The 24,945-nt window shown below is 38.5% G+C and overlaps 1 protein-coding gene across 5 annotated transcripts in view; it reads right to left on the reverse strand.

The window, feature by feature from the left end:
* Positions 1-24,945, reverse strand: part of LOC306879139 (SH3-containing GRB2-like protein 3-interacting protein 1) — a 137,478-nt gene that overhangs the window by 2,493 nt on the left and 110,040 nt on the right. For 2 of the 5 annotated variants that reach the window (XM_079431879.1, XM_079431878.1), the window contains 15 exons: positions 21,121-21,142; positions 20,848-20,947; positions 19,799-19,887; positions 19,192-19,278; positions 17,610-17,684; positions 16,446-17,195; positions 15,050-15,177; positions 14,555-14,708; positions 12,340-12,399; positions 7,679-7,738; positions 5,656-5,767; positions 3,294-3,449; positions 1,938-2,070; positions 995-1,197; positions 717-781 (listed from right to left, as the gene is read on the reverse strand). In XM_079431879.1, coding sequence (XP_079288005.1) covers positions 717-781; positions 995-1,197; positions 1,938-2,070; positions 3,294-3,449; positions 5,656-5,767; positions 7,679-7,738; positions 12,340-12,399; positions 14,555-14,708; positions 15,050-15,177; positions 16,446-17,195; positions 17,610-17,684; positions 19,192-19,278; positions 19,799-19,887; positions 20,848-20,947; positions 21,121-21,142 — 2,194 coding nt within the window. The remainder of the gene's footprint in view (positions 1-716; positions 782-994; positions 1,198-1,937; positions 2,071-3,293; positions 3,450-5,655; positions 5,768-7,678; positions 7,739-12,339; positions 12,400-14,554; positions 14,709-15,049; positions 15,178-16,445; positions 17,196-17,609; positions 17,685-19,191; positions 19,279-19,798; positions 19,888-20,847; positions 20,948-21,120; positions 21,143-24,945) is intronic. The other 3 variants (XM_079431880.1, XM_079431882.1, XM_079431881.1) reach the window with 3 other exon arrangements.

Below are 24,945 nucleotides of genomic sequence, written 5' to 3' on the forward strand. Positions count from 1 at the left end.
ATAAATAAGCTTTCCATTAATGTATGGTTTGATGTCTAGGATAGGACAATATTTGGCCGAGATACAACTATTTGAAAATCTGAAATCTGGAGTTCTTAGCAATGCATGTTACTAATCAAAAATTAAGTTTTGATATATTTATGGAAGAAAACTTACAAAATATCTTAATGGAACATGATCTTTACTTAATATCCTCATGATTTTTGGCATAAAAGAAAAATCAATCATTTTGACCCATACAATGTATTTTTGGCTTTTGCTACAAATATACCCGTGCAACTTATGACTGGTTTTGTGCTCCCGGGTCACATATATTTTAAAATGAAATAAATACTTTTACTATTACTACAATTCAGCAAGGACGCATTCATTTCAGGGCATTTACAATGTCAAATTTTTTTTGTTTCAAATAAATACTGTCCTTTTGAAATGTATATTCATTGAAGAATCCTTAAAAATTCTAAATTATTAAGTAGCATATTAGAATGATTTCTGAAGGATCATGTCACACTGAAGACTAGAGTAATGGCTTCTGAAAATTCAGCTTTGCCATCATAGGAATAAATTATATTTTTAAAAATATATTAAAAATACATATGCTGCCTTATTGAGCATAAGAGACTATTTTCAAATACTTAAGATTAAAACATCTTACAGATCCCAAACTTTTGAACGGAAGTATATATACACACTCAAGAATGAACCATGAATCTGACCTCCATTCTCAGACTTCTGAGAAATATCTGGAATCTTCCATAAGATTCTCTGCTGTTCGGCATTCCTATAAAGATAGCAATAAAAAAAAAATATTGTCTAGAAAGAAAGAAAGATGTTGATCTGTCAAAATGCTCTTCTTCCACGTCTAGTACTATTCATAGTATCAGTTTTCAAACTCTCAAACTAAAGTACAATCATAATGCTTCATTTTCACAATGACAGTCTGATATTTGTAGGCTAGTAGTCCATTAATAGAAGAATCTAGTTCATCTCTCACCAGGCAGCTGGGGGAAGCACAGCCTGCAGTTTGCTGACGCCTCCGTCCACAGGGATGAGGAACTGAACATTGTTGAGGGCGACAGGAGTGGTCATGGCACCACCGTTGTACTTGTAGTCTATTCTCAGATCGGTACTGGTGGGCTCACACCTCCAGCTCACTGCTAGATTTAGAGGAGTGGACTGTAGACCCTTCGGTAACACCTGAGGCAAATTTGATAATGAAGTGTTAATGACATGGCCTCATTCTCATCAATCTAAAAAACAAAACTGTGTTTTAAATTCAATTCTAAAATTAAATTAATTAAGAACAACATTAATAATGATTAATAAATTATTAATTTAATAATAAATAATTTAAAATAATGTAATAAAATATTATAAAAAGAAAATTATTTTTAAATTAAATTATAAGTAATAATTAATAAGATTATTATAAATTATTTAATAGATATTAAATGACTAATAAATCATTTAAAATAATGTATTAAATTAATACTTATTCATAAAATATTAATTATTAAATAAATTAATTCAATAAATTATTATTAATAAATTATGAATAAAAAACAATTATAAATTAAAATAAATTAATTTAAATATAAAATTACTAATAATTAATCAAATTAATTATTAATAATTTAATAAATTAAATGTTAATTTTATTATTAATAATTAAAAAAAAAAAAAAAAAAAAAAAAAAAAATATATATATATATATATATATATATCTTAATAAATAAAATCTACTTTTAATAGTTTGTTTTAAGGGCATTTTTATTTACTCATGTTAACCAGTTCAGACCTTTACTACGTCTTGAAGCTAAACCAACTAAGAATTACTTGCGTAAAAATAAAGCAAATACAAGATATAGATTTTCTAAAATCCGAGTACTACAAGTACTCTTATGTCTCTTTGCTCAGTGTTGTTTTGAGGTTCTCACCTGATATTTCAGCATGTCTACATTGTAGTAAGTTGCTTGTGGTTTCTGCTCCGCCACCTTCTTTAAATGGGTCATCAGGTTTGGCATATTCACCCAGAACTCCTTTGAATTGGGATTGGGCTGCGTGGTGTCACTGTAGGACATTTGAAAGTGCATTCAATCTGCAAATCATACTCAAATAAAATAAATAATTAGGCATTATCTGTTCTTCCTGTATCAACATATACACCATTCAAAAGTTTGGGGTCAATATGTTTTTCTAATTACTTTATTCAGCAATGTTACACAAAAATTTGTGACAGTTAATTTTTTTAATTAATAATTTTGACCTTTTAGTTCATCAAAGAATCCTGAAAGAAATACATTATGGTTTTCTCCAAAAGACAGCGTAATTGTTTTCAACATTGATAATCATAATAAATACTTCTTAAGCAGAAAATCAGTATATTAGAATGATTTCTGGACCGTGTGGCACTGAAGAAGTAGTAATGGCTGTTAAAAATTCAGCTTTGCCATCACAGGAATCAATTACACTTTCAAATGATTTTGAATTGTAATAATATTTCAAAATATTACCAATTTTACTAGTGCTGTCAAACGATTAATCGCGAATAATCGCATTCAAAATAAAGGTTTTTGTTTACATAATTTGTGTGTGTACTGTGTATATTTATTTTGTATATAAAAATACACACATATACAGTATATATTTAGAAAATTTTTACATGTATATATTTATATTCATATAATTTATAAATATATTTCATATATAAACAACATATTTATCCTAAATATATACATGCATGTGTGTGTATTTATATATACACACAATAAATATACACAGTACGCACACATATATTTCGTAAAAAAAAAACCTTTATTTTGGATGCGATTAATCGCTTGACAGCACTAATTTTTACTGTATTTTTCATCAAATAATCCTAGGCAAGCCTAGGCAAACATATAATACTTTGTATTAAACCCCAAAGCTTTGAATGGCAGTGTCTAAAGCCATTGCATCCCCTCACTACTCCTACACAAGTGTGGAGATCACATATAATTAGTCATACAGTATGTGAGTCAGCCTCAGCCGCACAGGAGTGATTCTAAAGTGAAATCTCACACTGAGAAGATGTGCTTAGCTATAAAGAAGTATTACCATAAATTACAAACTCTCCATCTTTTACTAATCACTTACATTACTAATTAGTCCATAAGCAATGATTCATAATACATTTCAGGCTAATGCCTTATTTGTGTGACTAATAAAGAAAAGTATAATTATCACTAGTCAATAAATACGATGAGGACTATGTGACGGTTCTGTTGTAGTCAATGTTAGATGAATGTTATTACCAGCACAGTAACTGAGGGTTAGGAAGAACGTGTTCCAGACGACTGTAGTTGGTTATGCTGAAGGTTAGCACAGCAGGCGAGGGGTTATTTGCAAAATGCCGTGTGATGCCTGCTGGGAAGGACAACACCATCTCTCCGGTGATCTTCACCACACACCTTAGAAAGTGACATTATTATACACATACATAAGTAAAGGTCTGGTGTGTGAAACAGTGTTAGAAACAAAGTGATCAATAAAACAAATTCATGGGGGTCATTCACACAGAACAAGTATTTTCCTTTTCACTGCACTACATTGTAAACACATGCTAGATGGACATCTTTGGTGTTCTAAAAAGCAGACACAAGTTAAAAGAAGTTCAACTTTTTTAAAAATTAATCTCAAGACTAATTTCTTAATCTCATATACTTGTACATTAATTTAACTTAATATAATCTGAATGTGGTGTGTGAATGTTTGTACACTCACTGGCCACTTTATTAGGTACACCATGCTAGTACCAGGTTGGACACCCTTTTGCCTTCAGAACTGCCTTAATTCTTCGTGGCATAGATTCAACAAGGTGTTGGAAACATTCCTCAGAGATTTTGGTCCATATTGACATGATAGCATCACGCAGTTGCTGCAGATTTGTCGGCTGCACATCCATGATGCGAATCTCCCGTTCCACCACATCCCAAAGGTGCTCTATTGGATCGAGATCTGGTGACTGTGGAGGCCGTTTGAGTAAAGTGAACTCATTGTCTTGTTCAAGAAACCAGTCTGAGATGATTTGAGCTTTGTGACATGGTGCATTATCCTGCTGGAAGTAGCCATCAGAAGATGGGTACACTGTAGTCATAAAGGGATGGACATGGTCAGCAACAATACTCTGGTAGGCTGTGGCGTTTAAATGATGCTCAATTGGTACTAAGGGGCCCAAAGTGTGCCAAGAAAATATCCCCCACACCATTACTCCACAACCACCAGCCTGAACCGTTGAGACAAGGCAGGATGGATCCATGCTTTCATGTTCTTTACGCCAAATTCTGACCCTACCATCTGAATGTCGCAACATGTCGCAAATCGAGACTCCTCAGACCAGGCAACGTTTTTCCAATATTCTATTGTCCAATTTTGGTGAGCCTGTATGAATTGTAGCCTCCGTTTCCTGTTCTTAGCTGACAGGAGCGGCATCCGGTGTGGTCTTCTGCTGCTGTAGCCCATCCGCTTCAGGATTCAATGTGATGTGCGTTCAGAGATGGTATTCTGCATACCTTGGTTGTAACGAGTGGTTATTTGAGTTACTGTTGCCTTTCTATCATCTCTAACCAGTCTGCCCATTCTCATCTGACCTCTGACATCAACAAGACATTTTCGTCCACACAACTGCCGTTGACTGGATATTTTATCTTTTTCAGACCATTCTCTGTAAACCCTAGAGATGGTTGTGCATGAAAATCCCAGTAGATCAGCAGTTTTTGAAATACTCAGACCAGCCCGTCTGGCACCAACAACCGTTCCACGTTCAAAGTCACTTAAATCCCCTTTCTTCCCCATTCTGATGCTCGGTTTGAACTTCAGCAAGTCGTCTTCACCACATCTAGATGCCTAAATGCATTGAGTTGCTGCCATGTGATTGGCTGATTAGCAATTTGTGTTACCAAGCAATTGAACAGGTGTACCTAATAAAGTGGCCAGTGAGTGTATGTATGTATATGTATATATATATATATACATATATATGTGTATGTGTGTGTGTATTAGTGCTGCCAAAATTAGCGCGTTAACGCAGGTGATACATTTTTTCAGTTTAACACGTTAAAATTATTTAACAATGCGGCGGGGCCTAGGGTTGACCACCCCACTCATAACTGCTAATTCTGTCTCGTTTTTTCTTGACAAGAAGTGCATTTATTCAGTCCAGAACGTCTTTACAGGCGCATCAAACAGGAGACGTTTCAGATGCATGTTTCAACTTCACTTCAGCGTTAGGCGCGAGTCAAACGAGCGCGGAAACAGTACTGTGCTCGCAGCGCGTGCTCTTCAATACACGCACAAAGGTGCCGACGCGTGAATAGCCTGTATCGTTTCATATCAAATCGCGAAAGGAACTATGAGCAACTGAGTGCTTCATCTGAGGAATAATTTTAGGTTTTGAAAACAGACTAAAACTGTTTTCTTTGAATGCCTCAGAACTTGGTAAACAACCTAAAATGATCATAGATTATGATGATTATGGTTATTCTAGCAAACTATACATATTTACATTTAGTCATTTCGGAGATATATAAAATATATAAATATATAATATATATAAAATATATAAATAAAAGCTATATAACATGGTTCTGATTCTGAGATGTGAAGATTGTCACATACTTATTGGGGTCAGCTCCTTTGAAGTAGGTACTGACTGTCTCTGTGAAAGCTGCAGCCACAGGCAGTGTGTCCTGGGCCCCCATGGTGAGGGGACTGGGCCCTCGAGAACAGCCTGAGAGAACAGACACACACACGTGGAGTTACAACGTGTTTACAGACAATATGTAATTTCGATCAGTCACTGAGATACAACACAGAAGCAAATACATGGGTGAGAAAGAATGGGAAAAATGGAAATACAAACAAATAGACAACCAAAACATCTCACAGTTTATGAGACAATCAGCAGCTGACAAAACTAATTTCTTCATTTGTATATTAACAATGCACTTGAACCCAGACCAAAAACCTAGAACAATGCCGTCTTCAGATGGACTGTATTTTCGGTTTACTTTCTTTGACTACATTGTAAGGACTTATCAGTAAAGGTGTATTTAATGTTTATTGTCTTGTTTTAAGCAAGCCTGATACAATTTTGAATGTTAAATAGGCGAATCATGATTAGATTTCACCTCAAGCTTGAGTTTTTAAAGCATGACTTCACCAACTGGGCTTACAAATTGATGCCCATACTGGGTAACACTTTATTTCGATAGTCCACTTTAGACATTCTACTAACAGTAAGTAACTTTGCAACTACATGTCAACTAGCAGTCATTAGAGTATTAGTAGACTATCTGTTTAATATCTTCTAACACTTTATTTTTATGGGTCCACAACATACAATATACTAACTATCAGAAACTTTGCAAGTATACGTCAACTTCTTCTACTAACCCTAAACCTACCCTAACAGTCTACTCTGAGAGTTAGTAAATATGTAGTTGCAATTTAATGAGAATTAGTTGACATGTAGTTACAAAGTTACTTATAGTTAGTAGAATGTCTAAAGTGGACTATCGAAATAAAGTGTAACCCCATACTGAAGTTGCAACATACTCTTGTTTCAACAATATTAAACAAAAGAAGAAGAAGAAGAAGAAGCAGCAGCTCACGCGTGATGTTTAACTACAGTAAAATCGTGCAGTTATTTATATGGTTGAATTTGATAAACTGAGCAGCAAAGACACTTGTAAATAAAGTGGCATTAAAACAATATCTGTATTAATTCACATATTACACATAATATTCAAAGCTTCGATTGATTTTAAGGAAAATTCAATCTGGTTTTGTGCGAGTGGGATGAGAATTACAAGGAATTTAATGATTCTAATGAGGATTCTCATTCGATTCTAATGCTTTTGGTTCCTTAATGATTATTTAAGTAATCTTGAGGAACAAAAAAAACACTCAATGTTTGAAAAATAGGATTTTAGACAAAACCATAATAAATTGGGAACAATTTGTAATCATGAAATCTAAAAATATACTATAACAGGTCTAGTACCATTTTCAGCAGATCTTTTCTTCAGACATTTTTAAGTGTGCCTTAAGATTTCAAAAGTGTCCCGTGTATATAATACTGCACCGTGTATATAATATGGTATTTTAATCACTGGAAACAATCACATAATCACAAGCTGATTTTGAGCACAGCTGGACATCATTAAAACAGTATTTCTTGTTAAACGCAGTTTAATGCTTTTCCACGAGAAGATTTTTCTATTTTTTATTTCAATTCAATTTCATTCATTTAGATTCATAAGAACAACCAAGGATAAGCGTAATATATGCAAAAGATGGAAGAGAAAAGGTAAGTGTTATGATCCAAGACCAAAGTCAAAATGAAGAGATCAAAGCAGACGAGTCACAAAAAAACAAGAAGGAGAAAACATACAGTATTAGTGACGAAGGTAAAAATATGATGATCCTTCAAAGAGAAGAAAACCTGCCAGTGACTGTAAGATGAACAGTTAAATGGCAAAGCAGAAATACAGAGCAAAGCAGATGTGTGGAGGACAAGCAAATGCATCACAGTTGGTTTTGATGAAGCAACGAATGCATGAGAAAAAGGGGGAAGTCAGATGTCAGATGAGACTTGAGTGTGCACGCGCTACGTCCTTAGATATTAACCCCAACTTACCTTCAAAGGTTAAATAAAACTTGCCTCTGTCAAACCACACGAGGGAGGGCTGGTCTGTCTCTGTGTTGGAGGGGAAGGAGGTATAAGGATGGGGGAGTGAGGAGAGGCAGGGAAGGAGAATGGGGAAAGAAGGACAGTAGCGTGAGTCACACACAGGTCCATCATATGGCACAGTGATGGGGGCCAGGGGCACAGGTCAAAGGTCAAGATGGTCACATGGAGATGACTAGTATACGTGAAACACTCACAAATGTTGCACAGGACACTGGACAAAAAAAAAAAAATAATAATAAAAAAGCAATCTAATTCAATGTGTAGTTATTAGTCATTTTATTTGCAGCAAATAAGGTGACATACAGCTTCTATCAGCTTCAGATTTATAGTTATTATTGTTAATAATAACGCATGTCTAAACTTCTATTTTAAAGTGCATTGTCTATTAACGGCCTGTTCAACAACTGAGAACTGATGTTTTTGAGATCTGGGGAGATTCGAGAATACAAAAATGACATTCTTACAAATATTTCAAAATTCTGATTCATTTATGTATAATATCAGGACAGAAGAAAGCTGGAAATGATTTGAGCTGCTTATGAATCAAAGCCTCTAGATTTAAGGATGACATTAAACGGCTTATTCTTAAACGTGTGAAGGAATAGATTTTCCAAAATGGAAAGTTCTGTCATATTTATTCACCCTTTTGATGTTTTAAAACCGTATACCCAAAATGCACAAATGCAAACATCCTGCCAACTGTTACATTTATTTATTAAGAAGATGTTAGTATCTAACCTATCTAACTTTTATCACAGCAGTAGTCCTTATGACTTGTGCACTATATTCTAAAGGTCCTTACACACTGAGTCCAAAATTTTCATATGCATTTTTTCATATGTCATCCTAAAAATTCATCATGCACAGAAACCTTGCACACTGAAGGTCCTTGCACACTGAGTCCAATGCGTATTAATTAATCCGTTGCGAATCAATTTGCAAAACAATACAAAATGGAGACTTCAAGCAGTGAGGATGATTTTGTCTCTTCTTAAAAAGGGAAAAAGAAAGAGGAAATATTGGGTCAAATATCTAAACCTGAGATATAGAGAGGAAGGAGAGTTCCACCTCCTTATCAAGGAGCTGCGAAATTATCAAAGTTTACTTCAGGATGTCATTTGCTCAGTTTGATGCTTTGCTAGCAATACTGGAGCCACATATTAAAAAGATCACCACCAATTTCCATGAACTCTGTGTGCAAAGACCTATAGAGTGCTTTGTGCTGTGAGACGAAGTGGATCAATTTGTCAGACACCATTCTGGATTTTGGTGTTCACTTGTACGGTGGCTCTCATTTTTCAAAACACCTCTCAAAATGCTTGCTATGGATGCGAAAAACGCAGAAAATCGAACCTGATCCCAACTTTTTTATGATGGACGAAAAGTTCAGAAGTTCAGTGTAAATGTGATTGACAGCGTGAGGTCGTATTTATTTTTTAACGACTCTTTGTGCAAGTACCTTAAGTCTTCTGAATGTGAGGAACTTTGTGTGAGGAACAGACTGAAATTTAAGTTGTTATTCATGAATGAATTGTTCTTCACTGATGTGGTTGATCCTTACTGGAGAAGAAGATGATCAACACAGTGATTTCAGTGTTCTGCACATAACTTATACTATAACAAAATCTGGACTAAATATGGACCACTTTTATGACGCTTTTGTAATGTTTTTTTTTATAACGTAATTTCAATGTGTTTTTGTTCCATGGAAGAAATAACAGCAAAGGGGTTTAGAACAACATGAGGGTCAGTAAATTATGACAGAATTTCATTTTTGGGTGAACAATAAAAAACAAAATCACTTATAAAGTGCTTTTAGTTGCCTAGAGTTTGCGTTTTGTGAAACGTATATCATGTATTTTTCTGATATGTGAATGGGAGGAGGTATCTGCAGTAGGGATGATGGGCAACAGTGGGCGGTAATGAGTGACAAGAGGGAAGAGTAAATGAGGGCTTCTTCTACTGCGCTGGAGAGGAGTAATACAATTTCAGACAAGACCAGGACTATGAATGAAGTGAAGATCATTTAAGCAATAAGAAGATGTGAGTTGTACAGTACTGCAGAGCATTTCAATGTGTTATCTTTAACTAAAAAAAAATTAATCTTCGAAAAATTTGAACCTGGAATAGTGCAATAGAATTGAACTGAATTTGGACTTGGAAAAATGACATTTTGCATATTGCAACCCAGGGAGATGTAAAACATTGAATGCTAAAAATGCACTTTTAAGCAAATTAATTAATTGTCTAGATTCTAGATTTTTTAGATTCTAGATTTTTAACAAACTTATTGTTTTTAAAGGAAATTAGTAGAGAGAGAAATAATTCTGTTGATAACCTGCAGAACAAATGCTTGCTTTGAATGGCATTCCAAACAGAATACTGTAATATTTGACATAAATTGCCCTGTATCAAGAGCAATTTTGCCATACTGTATATGTTACCGAGGCAATATATAATTTTCGCATACATACATTCTCTGGGTATATGAAGATATAATTTTATAACATAAATATATATATATATATATATATTACACACAATAACATGTTTATAATACCTATATGATGATTTTTAAACATTTGTAACTACCATATATCAATAATGTATATTTTTTATTTATGCAAATTTTATATTTACTTATATAATATTACCATGTATTGTTGGATTTTAAGATGTATATATATTATACATAAACACGAATATCTGTATGGGCTAGATCAGGCATGGGCAACTTCGGTCCTGGAGGGCCGGTGTCCTGCAGAGTTTAGTTCCAACCCTAATCAAACACACCTGCCTGTAGCTTTCTAGTGATCTTGAAGACATTGATTAGCTTCTTCAGGTGTGTTTGATTAGGGTTGGAGCTAAACTCTGCAGGACACCGGCCCTCCAGGACCGAAGTTGCCCATCCCTGGGCTAGATATACATCTTAATATATTAAATTGTTCCAGTTTCTAATAGGTTTCTTGTACGTTTTTACTTCATTTAACAGTATATTTTAAAATTTAATATATGTAAAAACATTACATTTGTGTATGGGATAATTTATCCTCAACATCTAGTTGCTAGGAGTCTTTATACCTGACAATCAAACAACTGCAAAAATAAAAGGCAATGCCATTTTGTTTCCTTTTATGTCATCCTCAGAGCATCGCACACTTTATGGTTGAAAATATCAAGCAGAATGTGTTACATTTGACTTTGAACGAAACGCAGCATAGGTTGTGTGGATGTTGAAGATAAAATATAAAGATGTGAATTTCACCTGAGGATAAAAAATGATGTGGCAGTAAAGCTTGACATTTGCAGCATGACGATGTTAGAAATGCTTTTAGGTGCAACATCAGAGAGCTCTCCACTCAAACTAGTGTGACGGCAGACATACTGATCAGCTCTGCTGCCACTTAGGCCAAATTCCAGACCGCACTTCAAACACTGAGAGGCTGCGTGTGTGTGTGCCATCTGTTCAAGCAGGATGGTGGTACTACAGCCAGACAGATGCTTTTCAGGGACTAAAAGACTCTTCTGTTCCTGGTTCTGGATGTCAGTGCAGATGTGAGATGAGGGATGTTGTATAACTGTTACAGGCGGAGCAATCTCTAACATCCATGATGAGCTAAACATGTCTTTTATGAATGTGAAGAGCAAAATATGACAGAAAGAATTAAAAATGGATGAAGTAAATACTGTGGCAAATAGTGCTGGACTGTAATCAACATAACAAAAGTAGAGGGAAAACACCTTTCAAAATAACTGTGCTAAAAATGCCAAACAGTCTTTGGTGAGTTAAAGAAATATTCTGGGTTATTTACAATGAATGTTTATGGACAGAATTTTAGGCCTGCTGCTGATCACTTCATAAAATACATGTTTATTATTATTATTAGTGTAGTTGCTATTATTAATAAAATAGAATATCTGGTCACAGGTGTGTGTTTATTATTTTATTTTACTATACATTATTTTTTACCGGCTTCAAATGTGGCTCATCCAATCAGAATTCAGAGTACAAACTATCAACTGTAAATTTGTCTAAATTATCTGTTTGATGCGAGACTACTTGTTTATGTGAAGAATTTTCAAGTAACCAAATGTATTAGCAAAAACAGTGAAGTTTGCAGAATTAAGCCTCAACTTACGGTTGTGATACCAAATGAAAATAACCAGGTTTACTTTTGTACGGACCAGGCTGTATGCAGTTTTATCACACCAGTCTACAATAAAGCATCCAATTTTTATAGTTATACTTGAATTAGTTACGGTTTGTACTGTGAGAGTAGCATATTTTAAAAGTTTATTGGCTGTTCTGGCAGCTTTAATGCCAGGTGTCCATTATAAGTGCACTGCTGTAATCAACAATGAGCCACAGTTTCTGCCCACAGACATTAAGCCATAAATGACCTGGAAAATTCTTTTAAAGACTCTTTATGTGAAAATCAACTCATTTTCCATTTTATTTACTAGATTAGTCACTGGTGAAAATGAAAAAAATCACGATGAATGAGCTATGCTCTGAAAACTGAGAAATGTAACCATTTGTTACATTGTTGAATCAGTGGTCTCCATCCCCATCCATTAAATCAGAAAGGGTTTATACAGTAGCGTACCTGCTGGCATGTCTGCCCGTCTCTCAAAGCTGGGAAGTTTGTCTACAAATGCGTCATCTTCTGACATCAGACAATTACGTCAGCCCAAAAGACAGGACAAAAAAGACGACAAAACACAAACAAAAAATAAAAGTAATTCAAATTAAATGACAAATAATTGCAAAGAAAACCAAAAAGGTCACAGTTATTAAACTCAGACGTCAACAATGGATGCACGGCACATATTTCAAATTTTAAAAAGATGATAACTGAAGAAGAGAAAAATGGAATGGTGAGAAAAAAAAATGACCAAAGCTGAAAAAAATCCAAAAGGATGGAATAGCACAAGCAACAGATAGACCTACATCCATCAGACGCTCTAGAATCTTGACTCACAAAATAAAGCAGTTCGCAGATCTCAGGAAATACTGATATTGAAAATACAAAACAAAAAAACTACCTTTCCAGCATCAACGAAAGCATCCAATAACAGCATTCAAATTGGTACAGCAGATGCCATAAATCACATTTCAAAAAGTCCAGCAAAGACACAAGTAGCTTATTATGTTTGTATGTTATCTGTTAATAGTAATTTTTCTTTAAAGCTGCGGTTCATAACTTTTTTTGGTTAAAAATAGTCCGAAATCAATATTTGAGAAAGTACATAACCAGCCAGTGTTGAAAACTATCGCCTTACTTTAGCCCGATTCAAAATGGTTAGCTTATAATAATGTTTTCTAATTTGAGTGGTACGGGTAGGTTTCTGCGAGAAATTTGAGCATGGCACTGCGTCATTACGTCACGTCTGTAAACATAAAGAAGTTGTCCCAGCTACTTGGCATGTGAGGATCCTGCATGTGGCATATCTTTTAGCCTTTTCTCACAGCAGCTAGAATAATTAAATGTATCATTTTGATGGCGGATTGTAATCCAGAAAAGATTATGTGTTTATGAAACACATGTGAATGAAATGAAATTATATTCCAGTTTTAAATGTGCTTCTGATTACTGATAGCCTTATTACACAAGATTTGTATTTTAAAGAAAACCAGTTCGAAGGGAGCATAATTTGCTTTTTGGGTTAGAAGAATTTCTTAATATGAAATTCGAATGGCATGACAATTAGAGATTAGACTGTACAGAAATTGAAATCTAGTCATAGTCATAGTCACGCAATGCTGATGTTGTTAACATTAATAATTTGGGAATAAAGTAGAACAATAATAATGATTTGGTTTGATGTGATATGAGCTAACCGATCGTTAGATTTAATCACCATTGGTAGCGCGATTTATTGTGATGCATTTTACCTCAGTTGGTCAGAACAAACGTGGCAGACTTGTTACTTACTTGTTCAGATGGCAACAGTGAAACTTCTTATACAGTGAAAATTCTTATTTGGGTCATATATTCCAAGATGTAGGCTAGAATCTGTGATTGCGAATTACAGTAACCATCCGCACTGGTGCGGTGATTGACAGCAACACATTCACCTGAAAACATTAGATTCATCCACACTGGAGCCGTGCCAGAGCATATCCCACGCACGGAAGATAATTCCGCAAGTAACTGAAATTCCAGGTTTTCAAATAGAGATGGCAACAAAGAGGCAAAATTTACGGACTGCAGCTTTAAATTGTTAAATTTATCTTTTATATCTTTTTTTAGGTCTTCGTTTATTTTCTACAATGCAAAGACCAATTACTTGGATTCAGAATTGTAGGGATTAAAGATGAAAATTTTTATTTATACAATATAAGTAATCTTAGCAATTATTCCCACTTAAACATGCAAAATATCAACTGATGCACAAGCTATTATACTGTGTATGAGCAAAACTGTATTTTTAGCAAAGCAATTAATCTTTCATAATCTCCAGTGATCTAAATACATAAATGCAGAATGATGGAGATTTCACTTCAGTATTTTAAACAAAACAGCATTATCCCCATACAATAACTGCATTTCATTAGCTCTGTACTTGTACTCTGCATAAATGACAATAAAGTTGAATCTAATCTAATCTAATCTAATACTGTTTTGGTCCAAACTAAAGCCAAAGCTGTGAAAATATTACGACAATGAATTCAAAACTGAATTCATAACAGTGCTGAAAACTGAGAAACAGACGCCCTTGTTTTGCTAAATTCTAGTTCGAAAGGCAATTTCCAGAGCAGATACATAAAGACAAAGCAGCATGGCAGAGCAGAGAGAATGATGGGAAATGGAGTCACACCTGACACAGACACGGAAAGCTCTTTACCGACGGTGGGAGTGGTGGCGGCACTCAGAGAGTTGGTGGAGGAGATTGAAGAGGTGCTTTCTGCACGGGCCAACGGAGCCAGAGGAGGGGGGCTTGATGAGTGTACAGGGGGGCTGAACGGCCGATTCTGACAGGAAAAGCAGGGAAAAAGAAGAACAGACAGAAGGGAAGTTAAGTAACAAAAGAGTAGGGGTTTGTAATTCTGGTCAGGTGATAAGGAGGCATCTTGTGGTAGTGTTTCTTGGATTTTTTTTTTCAAGGTTTTTATTTAAAGAACATTAGATACATAGTAAATATCAACCTAGGCGTGGTCTGCTATTTTGAAGGTGAGTTCTGACATCTTTTAAAAGTTTTAAAAATTACATAGGCCATGGAAAGGTCAGAGACATTGAGAATTTGTTAGGAACTAACAGGGAGAGCAATAGTTACTATTTGAAAGCACTGTACATTTTTTATGTTATCACGTACCACGTCCCCTACGCTTGGTTTCCCAGGTGGCAGTTTGGGTCGTGAGGGTGGCCGAGGTGGGGGAGGGGGAGGAGGGGGAGAGCTGCTGGTAGCCAATGGCGTAGAGGGACGTGCAGGGGAGGAGGAGCCTGTGGAGCGAGAGTATTCCATTAAAGCAAAGCCATTCAAAGAGTAACAAGCATCAAGCCCAATCAAGAGCTTTTCCCAATTTAGAAAAAATGATTGTACATTCAAGAATGTATGATACTTGACTGGAATAGCCTCAGAAAATACCTATACAAACCAATCCGCTCAGATTAAATAAAACTTTAAGAGAAACCATCACACTTTACAGCAAAATCTGCAGAGATTGCACAAACAATGAAAACAAAAACATGATTTGTATCTTTGAAAATTAGGATGCATGATAATGGTACATAAAAGTAGATGCATGACGCCCCTGATAAGAGCACTGCCAAAATTTGAAACCCAAAAATGTAGTATTAACATTACAAACAGTAAGACTATATGTGTCTATAGACAGAAAATAACGAGGCAAAAAGTTGTCAGATACCCTTCATCCCTCTTACTAAGAAGGCACTTCTGTGAAAACCCACATAACATGATGGTGACCGGAGCAGAATGACTCAACCAAATTTATATGTATTTTCAACATGCAGAACCTTTTGTTACTGTTTATTACCTTAGGGTATATTCTATTAATCAAAATCTGTTATTTCCCTAATGCAGATTGTTTTTATGTTGGTGGTTTCATTGTTTGAGGGCTAGTTCACCTAAAATTTAGGGCTGCAACTAATTATTATTTTGGTAATGAAATGATAAAGTGACAGCTGGCAGATGTTTTCCATGCACAACGTGCAGATGCATTTAATCGCTAATCAAATTTCTTGTTAATTATTTTCATTGAGCTTCATTTAGTTGTTGTAGCCCTACTAAAATTACTCTGTGATCATTGGTCATAATCCAAACCTGAGCGACTTTGTTTTTTCAGGGACACATAGAAGGTAAAGTTTAGCAGAATGTCTAAGCTGCTCTCATTCATACAATAAAACTGGATGGGGACCAGCAGCTGCCTGACAAACTCCAAAAAGGACCAAAAAGCATCATAAAAAGTTCATACGACACATGCTGTATATTTCAAATATTCTGAACCCATATGATACTGTAGCCTTGTGTGAGGAACAGACTAAAACATTAACTGAAAATCACTTTCAATAAATGGAAATAGAAGCTTTCTGCTAATAACTCTTCATGTGCTCTACAGAAAACCTCATTAAGGTTTCAATAGACAAGTGAAATGATGATGACAGAATGTTTATTTTTAGGTGAACTAAACCTTTAATGTTCTGTGACCGCTGGTTGATTGACAGTTGTTGTTTTTTTAGATCGGACTCACCACTTTCATTTCCACTTGTACCAGCTGGAGGGATGGGCCCTGGGGATGACACTACCGCCCTGTATGTGGGAGGTGGGGGAGGAGGAGGTGTCGAACGTGGTCCTTGACCAATCTCTTTGCTCTCACTTGAGACCTCTTTTGGTGTGGTCTCCTCAGGGCTCTTCTTGTCCTCTTGGTTCAGAACCAAAGGTGGAGGGATTGTGCGTTCACTTGTCTCTACAGTGGTTGGCGAGCTGTTGGTTGAGTCTGATTGGGTCTCTATCAGAGGAGCACATGGCGAAAAGTCTGTTTTGAAGTGAGAAAGATCATCTGGTTTCGGTGGTGGTGGGGCCTCTTCAACCGGAGGAGGCGGGACAGTTGGAGGAGAAGGAGTGGTGTCTTTGGGAACAGGTGGGACGGGAGGGAGGATATCCTTTGGCGACTCAATGGAAGGAGGAGAAGGTGCTGGCTCTGCAGGAGGAGGTGGAGATTTTGGTAAAAGAGGATTCAGCTCCTCTGATGGAGGGGGTGATTTAGGTAATGGGGGTGCTGGTTCTGCTGGGGGAGGTGGAGATGGGGGGCGTGGAGGTTCTGGCTCTCCCTCTGAAGGAGGAGGAAGTCTTTGAGGTGACTCATCATTGAAGCAGACCCACTTATCTCCAACATCTTGATCAGGTTTTGGAGAGTCTTCTGGACCAAAGATGTTGTCTAGATCAGCTATAGAGAGCCTCGGTGAGGTCTGCCTTGAATTGTCCTCTTCTTTCTGCCCATCTGCATCAGGCACCACACAAATATCATAGAAAAATTGAATAATTATAAACAGGCCAAAAGCAAAAGGGAAGACAAAGGAAAAGGCAAGAGATACCTTCCCTACAAACAAGATTTTACAAGACAGAGTACCAAAAGTCAGGCACAAACTAAACCAGACACATACTCGTTGGGGTCAGATATTGGTATAGACCAGGGGTGTCCAAACCTGCTCCTGGAGGGCCAACGTCCTGCAGAGATTAGCTCCAATGTGCCCCAACAGACCTGCCTTGAAGTTTCTATTCCTCAAGACCTCGATTAGCTGGTTGAGGTGTGGTTAATTGGGATTGGAACTATAGTCTGCAGAACAGTGGTCCTTCAGGAGCAGAATTAGACACCCCTGGTATAGACTGAGGCCTGGGTGGAGGGGGATCTTACCGGTAGGTTCTGTAGCAGGAGATTCAATCGGAGGGGGGGAGGTCGGCACATTCTTAGGCGGAAGCGGAGGCAGAGCTGCAATGACATTAGTGCGCCTGAGACAAGCTCTCACATACACCCCCCACCCCCCGTAGGCCATGCCTCCATGCCCCACAGCACCATGCAAAGGCAAGGTCTCATTCAGGTAGTCAGGGACAACAGAGAAGGACTGTGACATGGGATGAATAGCTCAGACTCTATGATAACACTTCACTCTTTGTGACCTAGTAATTCACACCATTTTTATTATTTAGGATGTTACATAATTTGTATGTTAATATATGTAGAAAGATTTGTTTAGTATGTTTTTACTAGGGCTTGAAAAGACTAGTCAATTAGTCTATAATTTCTACAATTAGTCCTCTAGTCCAGGGGTTTTCCAACTGAGGCATGTGGACCGTCAGGGGTCAACAAGGATGCTTAGAGGTCCATAAAATTTGATTGAAAAAAAAATTTTTTTTTTTACTAAGAGCTTTCGAAATAAACATGTTTTCAAAATATTATTAATTATATTATATTGTTATATTATAGTATACTATAAATATGCTTAACACCATATTATTTAATAACACATAGACAAAAGATTATATCATTAATATTTTGTTCTGCTTTCAAATAACTGGTCAGAAATAATTTATTTCATTCTACTTAAATTTCTAGTCTTTAACCATGAGAAATCTTGTTTTATATCATGATTATTTTAATGGTTTATACAACTTACACCGACATAATAGTGACTAGAGAAATATACAGTATATAATACAAAGATAATATTTATTAATTTGGCTTTTGTACAATGACAATTAGAAAAATTATTATTTTTGGAAATAACATGTCTTTATAATATCACACTTAATGTTTCTTACACAATATAATGGGTAAATAAAGCAGTTTTTAGTCTAGTCTTTTATGTGGTAACAACAGGAAGATAATTCCTCTGCCCACAAACTGCATCCCAGTTCAGCTGCATGTTATTAGCCTTGAGTAGTAACTCATAACGGGCAAATATTTGGAGTGCTTTGCAATTTTAAACTTTCTCACCACATCGTGTTAGCTGTGTTTTCCAGCTGGCTGTCAGACCAGTCTTTGACTCATTTACATAAGATAAACACTGACTCACTTTGCAGTTGACTACTTTCCTGGACAACTAGTCATATAGTAAAAATATTAGTAGTCATGCAAGCCCTAGTATTGACACATTTATGTAAAAATCACTATTAGGAAGCCAAGCATTTGCTTCATTTAGCCTTATGCTTAAAATCAACTCTAACAGTGTCATTTTGCTTTTTTTGCAGTTTGGGCTGACAAAAAATAGGCCACATTGAGTGAACCGTCACCAAATGACATGAGTACAACATGAGCTGGATTTTGACTGTTTTCCTGGCTTCTGACTTAGAAATTAGTAGGTTAATGGAGACTGCCAAAAGGGAAAGTTATTTAAAAGCAATCATGATTTTTCCACTCAGACAACCGTTCACCGTTTTGGAACATATGGGTTTATGATACCAGGATGATGGCAATCATGCCACAAGCAATGACTTACTTCCTGTAGGAAAAGGTCTTGCCAGAGAGGAGTCTAGGTGTTGCTCAGGCAGGGGTGCACCCCAAACCTCAGGTTCCTTTATCACCACTAATTTATGGAAGAGGACATGATACACAGTCGATGGTGGAGCAGAATTAACAACTGTGTGACTCACAGAGAGGAAGAAATCACCATGCAACACTTATCTATCCCTATTTCTGTAAAACAAATGGCCTATGAATCTAATTGATTTCATTTCAACTGCTGCAAATGGAAATGAGTGGGAGTTAACACAACTTGTAAGCACTAATGAATGTTCTGTTCAGTAGCTTACATTACAGAAAGCTAAAAAATGGTACTGATAATAAAAGCATACAAACAAACAATATTCTTAAATACTTAAAAATAAATAAGTGTCATCTTTAAACCCTCTGTGAGTCCCTAAAAGACAAATACTCTGTATGACATAGAAAAATGAATTTTTGTTCAAGTGAATGAAGTGAACAAAGAATCTGGGCTGTGATCAGGTTCTGTTGGATTGTGAATGTTTAATTTCAGTGATCCTGTAAATGAAATATCAACATCCATAAGCAGCACAAAGCGATAAGGATTTGGTCATAAACAGTACCTTCACTGGTCTTCTGCTCATCAAAGTCTGTCTCCAGCGGAGGGCCGAATAAGGCTGTTGCATCCTCTGGCACTGGAGATTTCTTATTACTGAAATGGAGGAGAATTAAGCCAAATTTGCATGACTCATCCACATAGATGCACACCAGTCACATCCAGGCTGCTACTCTCAAATTGTCTAATATTATCCATTTAAACTCATTTAACATCAACAAATGTTTAAAAGACTTACATACAACGCTAAATCTCAACAACCAGGGTTATATACCATATAACCACACTTGATAACACTTTAGAATAGGGATCAATTCTCACTATTAACTAGTTGCTTATTAGCAAGCCTATTATTAACATATTGGCTGTTTATTAGTGCTTATAAAGCACATATTTTGCATGACCATATTTTACATCCCTAATCCTACCCAATACCTAAACTTAACAACTATTAATTAGGAGTTTGAGGCAAAAGTGATAGTTAAAAGGGTTGGTTCACCCCAAAATGAAAATTCTGTCATCATTTACTCACCCTCAAGTAGTTCCAAACCTGTGTGAATGTCTTTGTCCTGCTGAACACAAAGGAATATATTCTGAAGAATGAGGGAAACAGAGCAGTTCTGGGGCACCACTGATTTTTCCTACCATGGAAGTCAATGGTGCCCCAAAACAGCCTGGTTACAAACTTTCTTCAAAATAACTTCCTTTGTATTCGGCAGAACAAAGACATTCATACAGGTTTGGAATTACTTGAGGGTGAGTAAATGATGACAAAATTTTCATTTTTGGGTGAACTATCCCTTTAATGGTTTGTTAATAGTGGGAATTGCACAAACAGTCTGAAGTCAGGCTTGGAAGATTAATTCAATCCGATCATCCAGTTCTTATTGAAAAATAATTTTCTCTATAATTTTTAATCTTTTAATTTTTGTGTGTACATTTGTTGTCTTCTGCAAATATTTTTTTATTTTATTTTAGTTAACAAAACAATAATAAACTTGGAAACAACAGACAAAATGACTGTTTCATAAAGTGTGTAAGTGTGTGTACAGATACCTAGCAGGCTCAGGAGGGGGCGCAGGTGCAGGTGTCGGGGAAGGGGCAGGAGCTGGTGCAGGCGTTGGAACAGCACGTCTCGGTCGGGCAATTTCTTCACCTGAGGTTAACAGCATGATCAAATGAGCACAAATAAACTGCACCTACTCATACACATGCAAGCACACCTCTATATTCACATTTTAATTCCAGACAACTATTTAGTGTCAGATTTGAATCGACATAGACATTACGCTCATAAACCCAGGAACAAATTGCATTATGTGTACTTACTGGGATTTCTTTTTGCCAGCCCCTGAAACAAACAGAAGGCCAAAACATTCATAAGACTAAAAGCTCATAACACCATATCTCTCATCAGCTGAGAAGAGTGCATTTTAGGTCAATTTAATCAAGGGAATGGTGAGTCAAATTCAGACAGAGACATTGCCTTGATGTCCTGTAAATTGCTGTTTCATAATGTATTCTACACCTGACAGAAGAGCTGATTCCTATGATTGACTCAGGTGGTGAACAATCTTATCTGACTCACTGATGCATTAGTAACAAATAACACTGGCATCAATGTTATTACATCAGGTTCTTCATGGTGGCTGTGAATTTCAAATAGAAGAACACACCATTCGTTTTTTCAATGATCAAAATGGCATTCTTTGTACTAAAATATGAAACGATATTCAGATGATTATTCAGATAATAGTTATCACATTTAGATTAAGAAATTGCTTTAGGCAAGGTTCTACAACACCCAGACTACAAATCATAAAAAAGGCATTAGTTTGATCTCAAAAGCAAGCATTTTTTGGTCACATGGGTCTATAACACACGAGTAAGCAATATATTTATTCACATGGGGCATTTAATTAGCTAGAAACGACCAGCTGACTGAAAGAAGAAGTGAATAAAAGTGCTAATGTTGACGAATAGTGAAGTCTATAAAGAGTAGTCATTATTAATACAAAACGTTTTAGGTTACGTATGTAACCCCAGTTCTTCGAAGGAACGAGACGCTGCGTCAGGAGACGCTTTGGGAAACGCCTACAGCGTAACCGGCTCTGAATACCAATGAAATCTGTCCAATGGATGGGAGGGACGTCACGGGCGAGGTGACGTAATGACCAGCTGGTATAAAAGCATGTGCGGTGAAACCGGCGTCAGCTTCTATAATGAAGCAAGCGCTGGCAGGGATTCAAGGAACTGGGGTTACATACGTAACCTAAGACGTTCCTCTTCAGGAACTCGAGCTGCGTCAGGAGACGCTTTGGGGAACGAGATACCCACGGCACCAGACTTCCAAGTCCCTGCCCTGTGTGTATCCATACGGGGCACAGCTAGGGCGAGAGAACGGAAAAACCTGGAGTGGCTCGTATGTCTACGCCATAAAACCTGACAAGGTCAGGGGCGTAGACCATTTCGCAGCGTTGCAGATGTCCTGGATAGGGACACCTGCGAGAAAGGCCTGGAGGCCGCCACACTCCTCGTGGAATGAGCTCTGACTCCCATCGGTGAGGGGAGGTCAGAAGACTCATAGACACACCCACAGCTTCCACAACTCCGGGCAGGGATGCACAAGGTGCCTCCTGCCTGTGAGAGGAGATGCCTCCTGACTGGAGTCTCCTATGGAGAGCCGTCGAAGAGGGAAATCAGGTCCGAGAACCATACTCGGCCGGCCAGAACGCTACTAATAGCAGCCAGAGTCCGTCCCGGCGCACTCTCTCCAGAACTCTGGGGAGCAGAGCAATCGGGGGAAAGGTGTACAGACGAAGCCTCGGCCACGTCTGTACCATGACGTAGAGAGTACCAGAGGGGACATTGCGCTGTCTGAGTGGCGAAGAGGTCCACCTGACCCTGGCCAAACACTCTCCAGATCTGCTTCACCACCTCGGTGTGAAGCATCCATTCCCCGGATAACAGCCCCTTGCCTTGACAAGGTGTCTGCTCCCACATTGAGATGCTAACTCAGATGCTCAGAAGGGAGCGGCATGCTCAAGGTGACCCTCTAAGTTGAGGGGAACAATGCCAGCTCGACCAACAGGAGAGCCGGGAGGGAGCTGCATGCTCATAAGTAACCCTCTATAGTGAGGGGAGCAATGTTAGCTCTACCAAGGCAGAGCTCTGGAGAGCGGAGCACTTAACTCTCAGCATGAGAGGGAACTCAGACGCTCAGAATGGAGCGGCATGCTCAAAGGTGACCCTCAAAGTTGAGGGGAGCAATGCCAGCTCGACCAACCAGGAGAGCTCGGCCTCATAACCCACACAAGGATCTGGTGCATCAGCCTGTACAGGGGGCACGAACCGCAGACCTCCTTGGTGGTTGCTATAAGAGACCACCGATGTGTTGTCGGTGCGAACTAACACATGGCAACCTCTTAGGTCTGGGAGAAAGTATTTCAGAGCCTGAAACACGGCCAGCATCTCGAGCCTGAGCACGTGCCAAGCGAGATGATGACCCCTCCACAGACCGTGGGTAGGGTGGCCACTCATGACCGCTCCCCAACCGGTGAAGGATGCGTCCGTCGCTAGCGTACGCGGCGACACGGAGCTCCCAACACCGGGCCCTGGGACAAGAGCCAAGGTTGTCTCCACATGTCTAAGGCACGTAGGCATCGCCGCGTGACCTTGATCATGCGAAGCGGGTTTCCTCTCGGGGAGAACCCCTTGGTCTTGAGCCACCACTGTAGGGGTCTCATGTACAGCAGGCCAATAGGTATCACGTTGGACGCAGCTGCCACCAGACCCAGCAGTATCTGAAACTGCTTGACAGTGAGTGACTGGCCTTCTTTCACCCTCCTGACTTTCGTGAGGATTGACTCGATCCGAGCAGGAGACATATGTGCCTGCACCGTGGTCGAATCCCCACCACCCCCAGATAAGTGGTTTTCTGTAATGGAGAAAGCACACTTTTCTTGGGGTTCAGTCTTAACCCCAACACTTTTAAGTGAGCGAGAAAAACACCTCAATGTTGAGCCGCCCAATGCTCTGATTGAGCGAGAATCAACCAATAGTCGATGTAATTGAGTATGCGGACGCCCCGTAGCCGCAGCGGAGCTAACACGGCGTCCACACACTCGTAAAAGTGCGGGGTGAGAGTGCTAGGCTGAAGGGAAGTACCCGATATTGGTAAGCTTTGCCCTCGAAGCAAACCTCAGGAACTTCCTGTGAGTGGGAAGGATGGAGACATGGAAATATGCGTCTTTTAGATCTATGTGTCAAACCAGTCCTCAGACTTGATCTGAGATACTTACCTCAGCATCTTGAACTTCAGTCTTGCAGACTGAGCTGTTCAATTGATGCAGATCTAAAATGGGACACAATCCTCCATCCTCCTTGGAACTATGAAGTACCGGCTGTAGAACCCAGACTCTCTTCGTAAGGAGGACCCACCTCGATGGCTTCCTTCCTTAAGAGAGTATCTACCTCTTGTTCCATTACCAAAGCCTGCGCGGGGCCCACTAACGTGGAATTCACCCCGTTGAATTGAGGCGGACGAGAATCGAACTGGATTCTGTAGCCTCTCTCTACAGTGAGCAGGACCCATCGAGACAGATTTGGCAGTAGTTTCCACGCTGCGAAATAGTCTACTAAGGGAACCAGTCTCTCGAGACTGGCCTCTGGTGTAACCGGAGAAACCAGAGACCCCCGAAGGGGTGGCGAGCATCTCAGCTCCGCTACGATACCGGGCGGAAGAGACTGATATATGCGCTCGCTGGAGACCGCTGCGCCCTGAAGCACCATAGGTGGCAGGGTTGGCAGAACGATCTCCTGAGGGCGCTGGGGGGCGACGATCGCTGTGTGCTGGGCGTTCCCTACACAGCGATCGTCGCTCTACCCCAGCAGGGGCTACCCTCATAAGCCCTGATCCCACTCACATCAGGGCTTCTTGGCCGAAGACCTCTTCGCCTGCTTGGCTGGGAGGTCCTTGACCACGCACCCTTCTTACCGCCCCGACCCGCTCCAGTGGGGGCAAGCTTGCCTATACGAGGAGCCAGCACGCGGCAGGGGCTGCTCTCGCCCAGCAGCCCCGTGAGCTAGAGAGCGGCGAGGGAGAAACCGCTGGAACGCCACCACCTGCCTCCCGAACCAAAAAAGGCCAGAAGG

This window comes from Barbus barbus (genome assembly GCF_936440315.1).
Source record: "Barbus barbus genome assembly, chromosome: 13".
Classification (NCBI taxonomy): domain Eukaryota; kingdom Metazoa; phylum Chordata; class Actinopteri; order Cypriniformes; family Cyprinidae; genus Barbus; species Barbus barbus.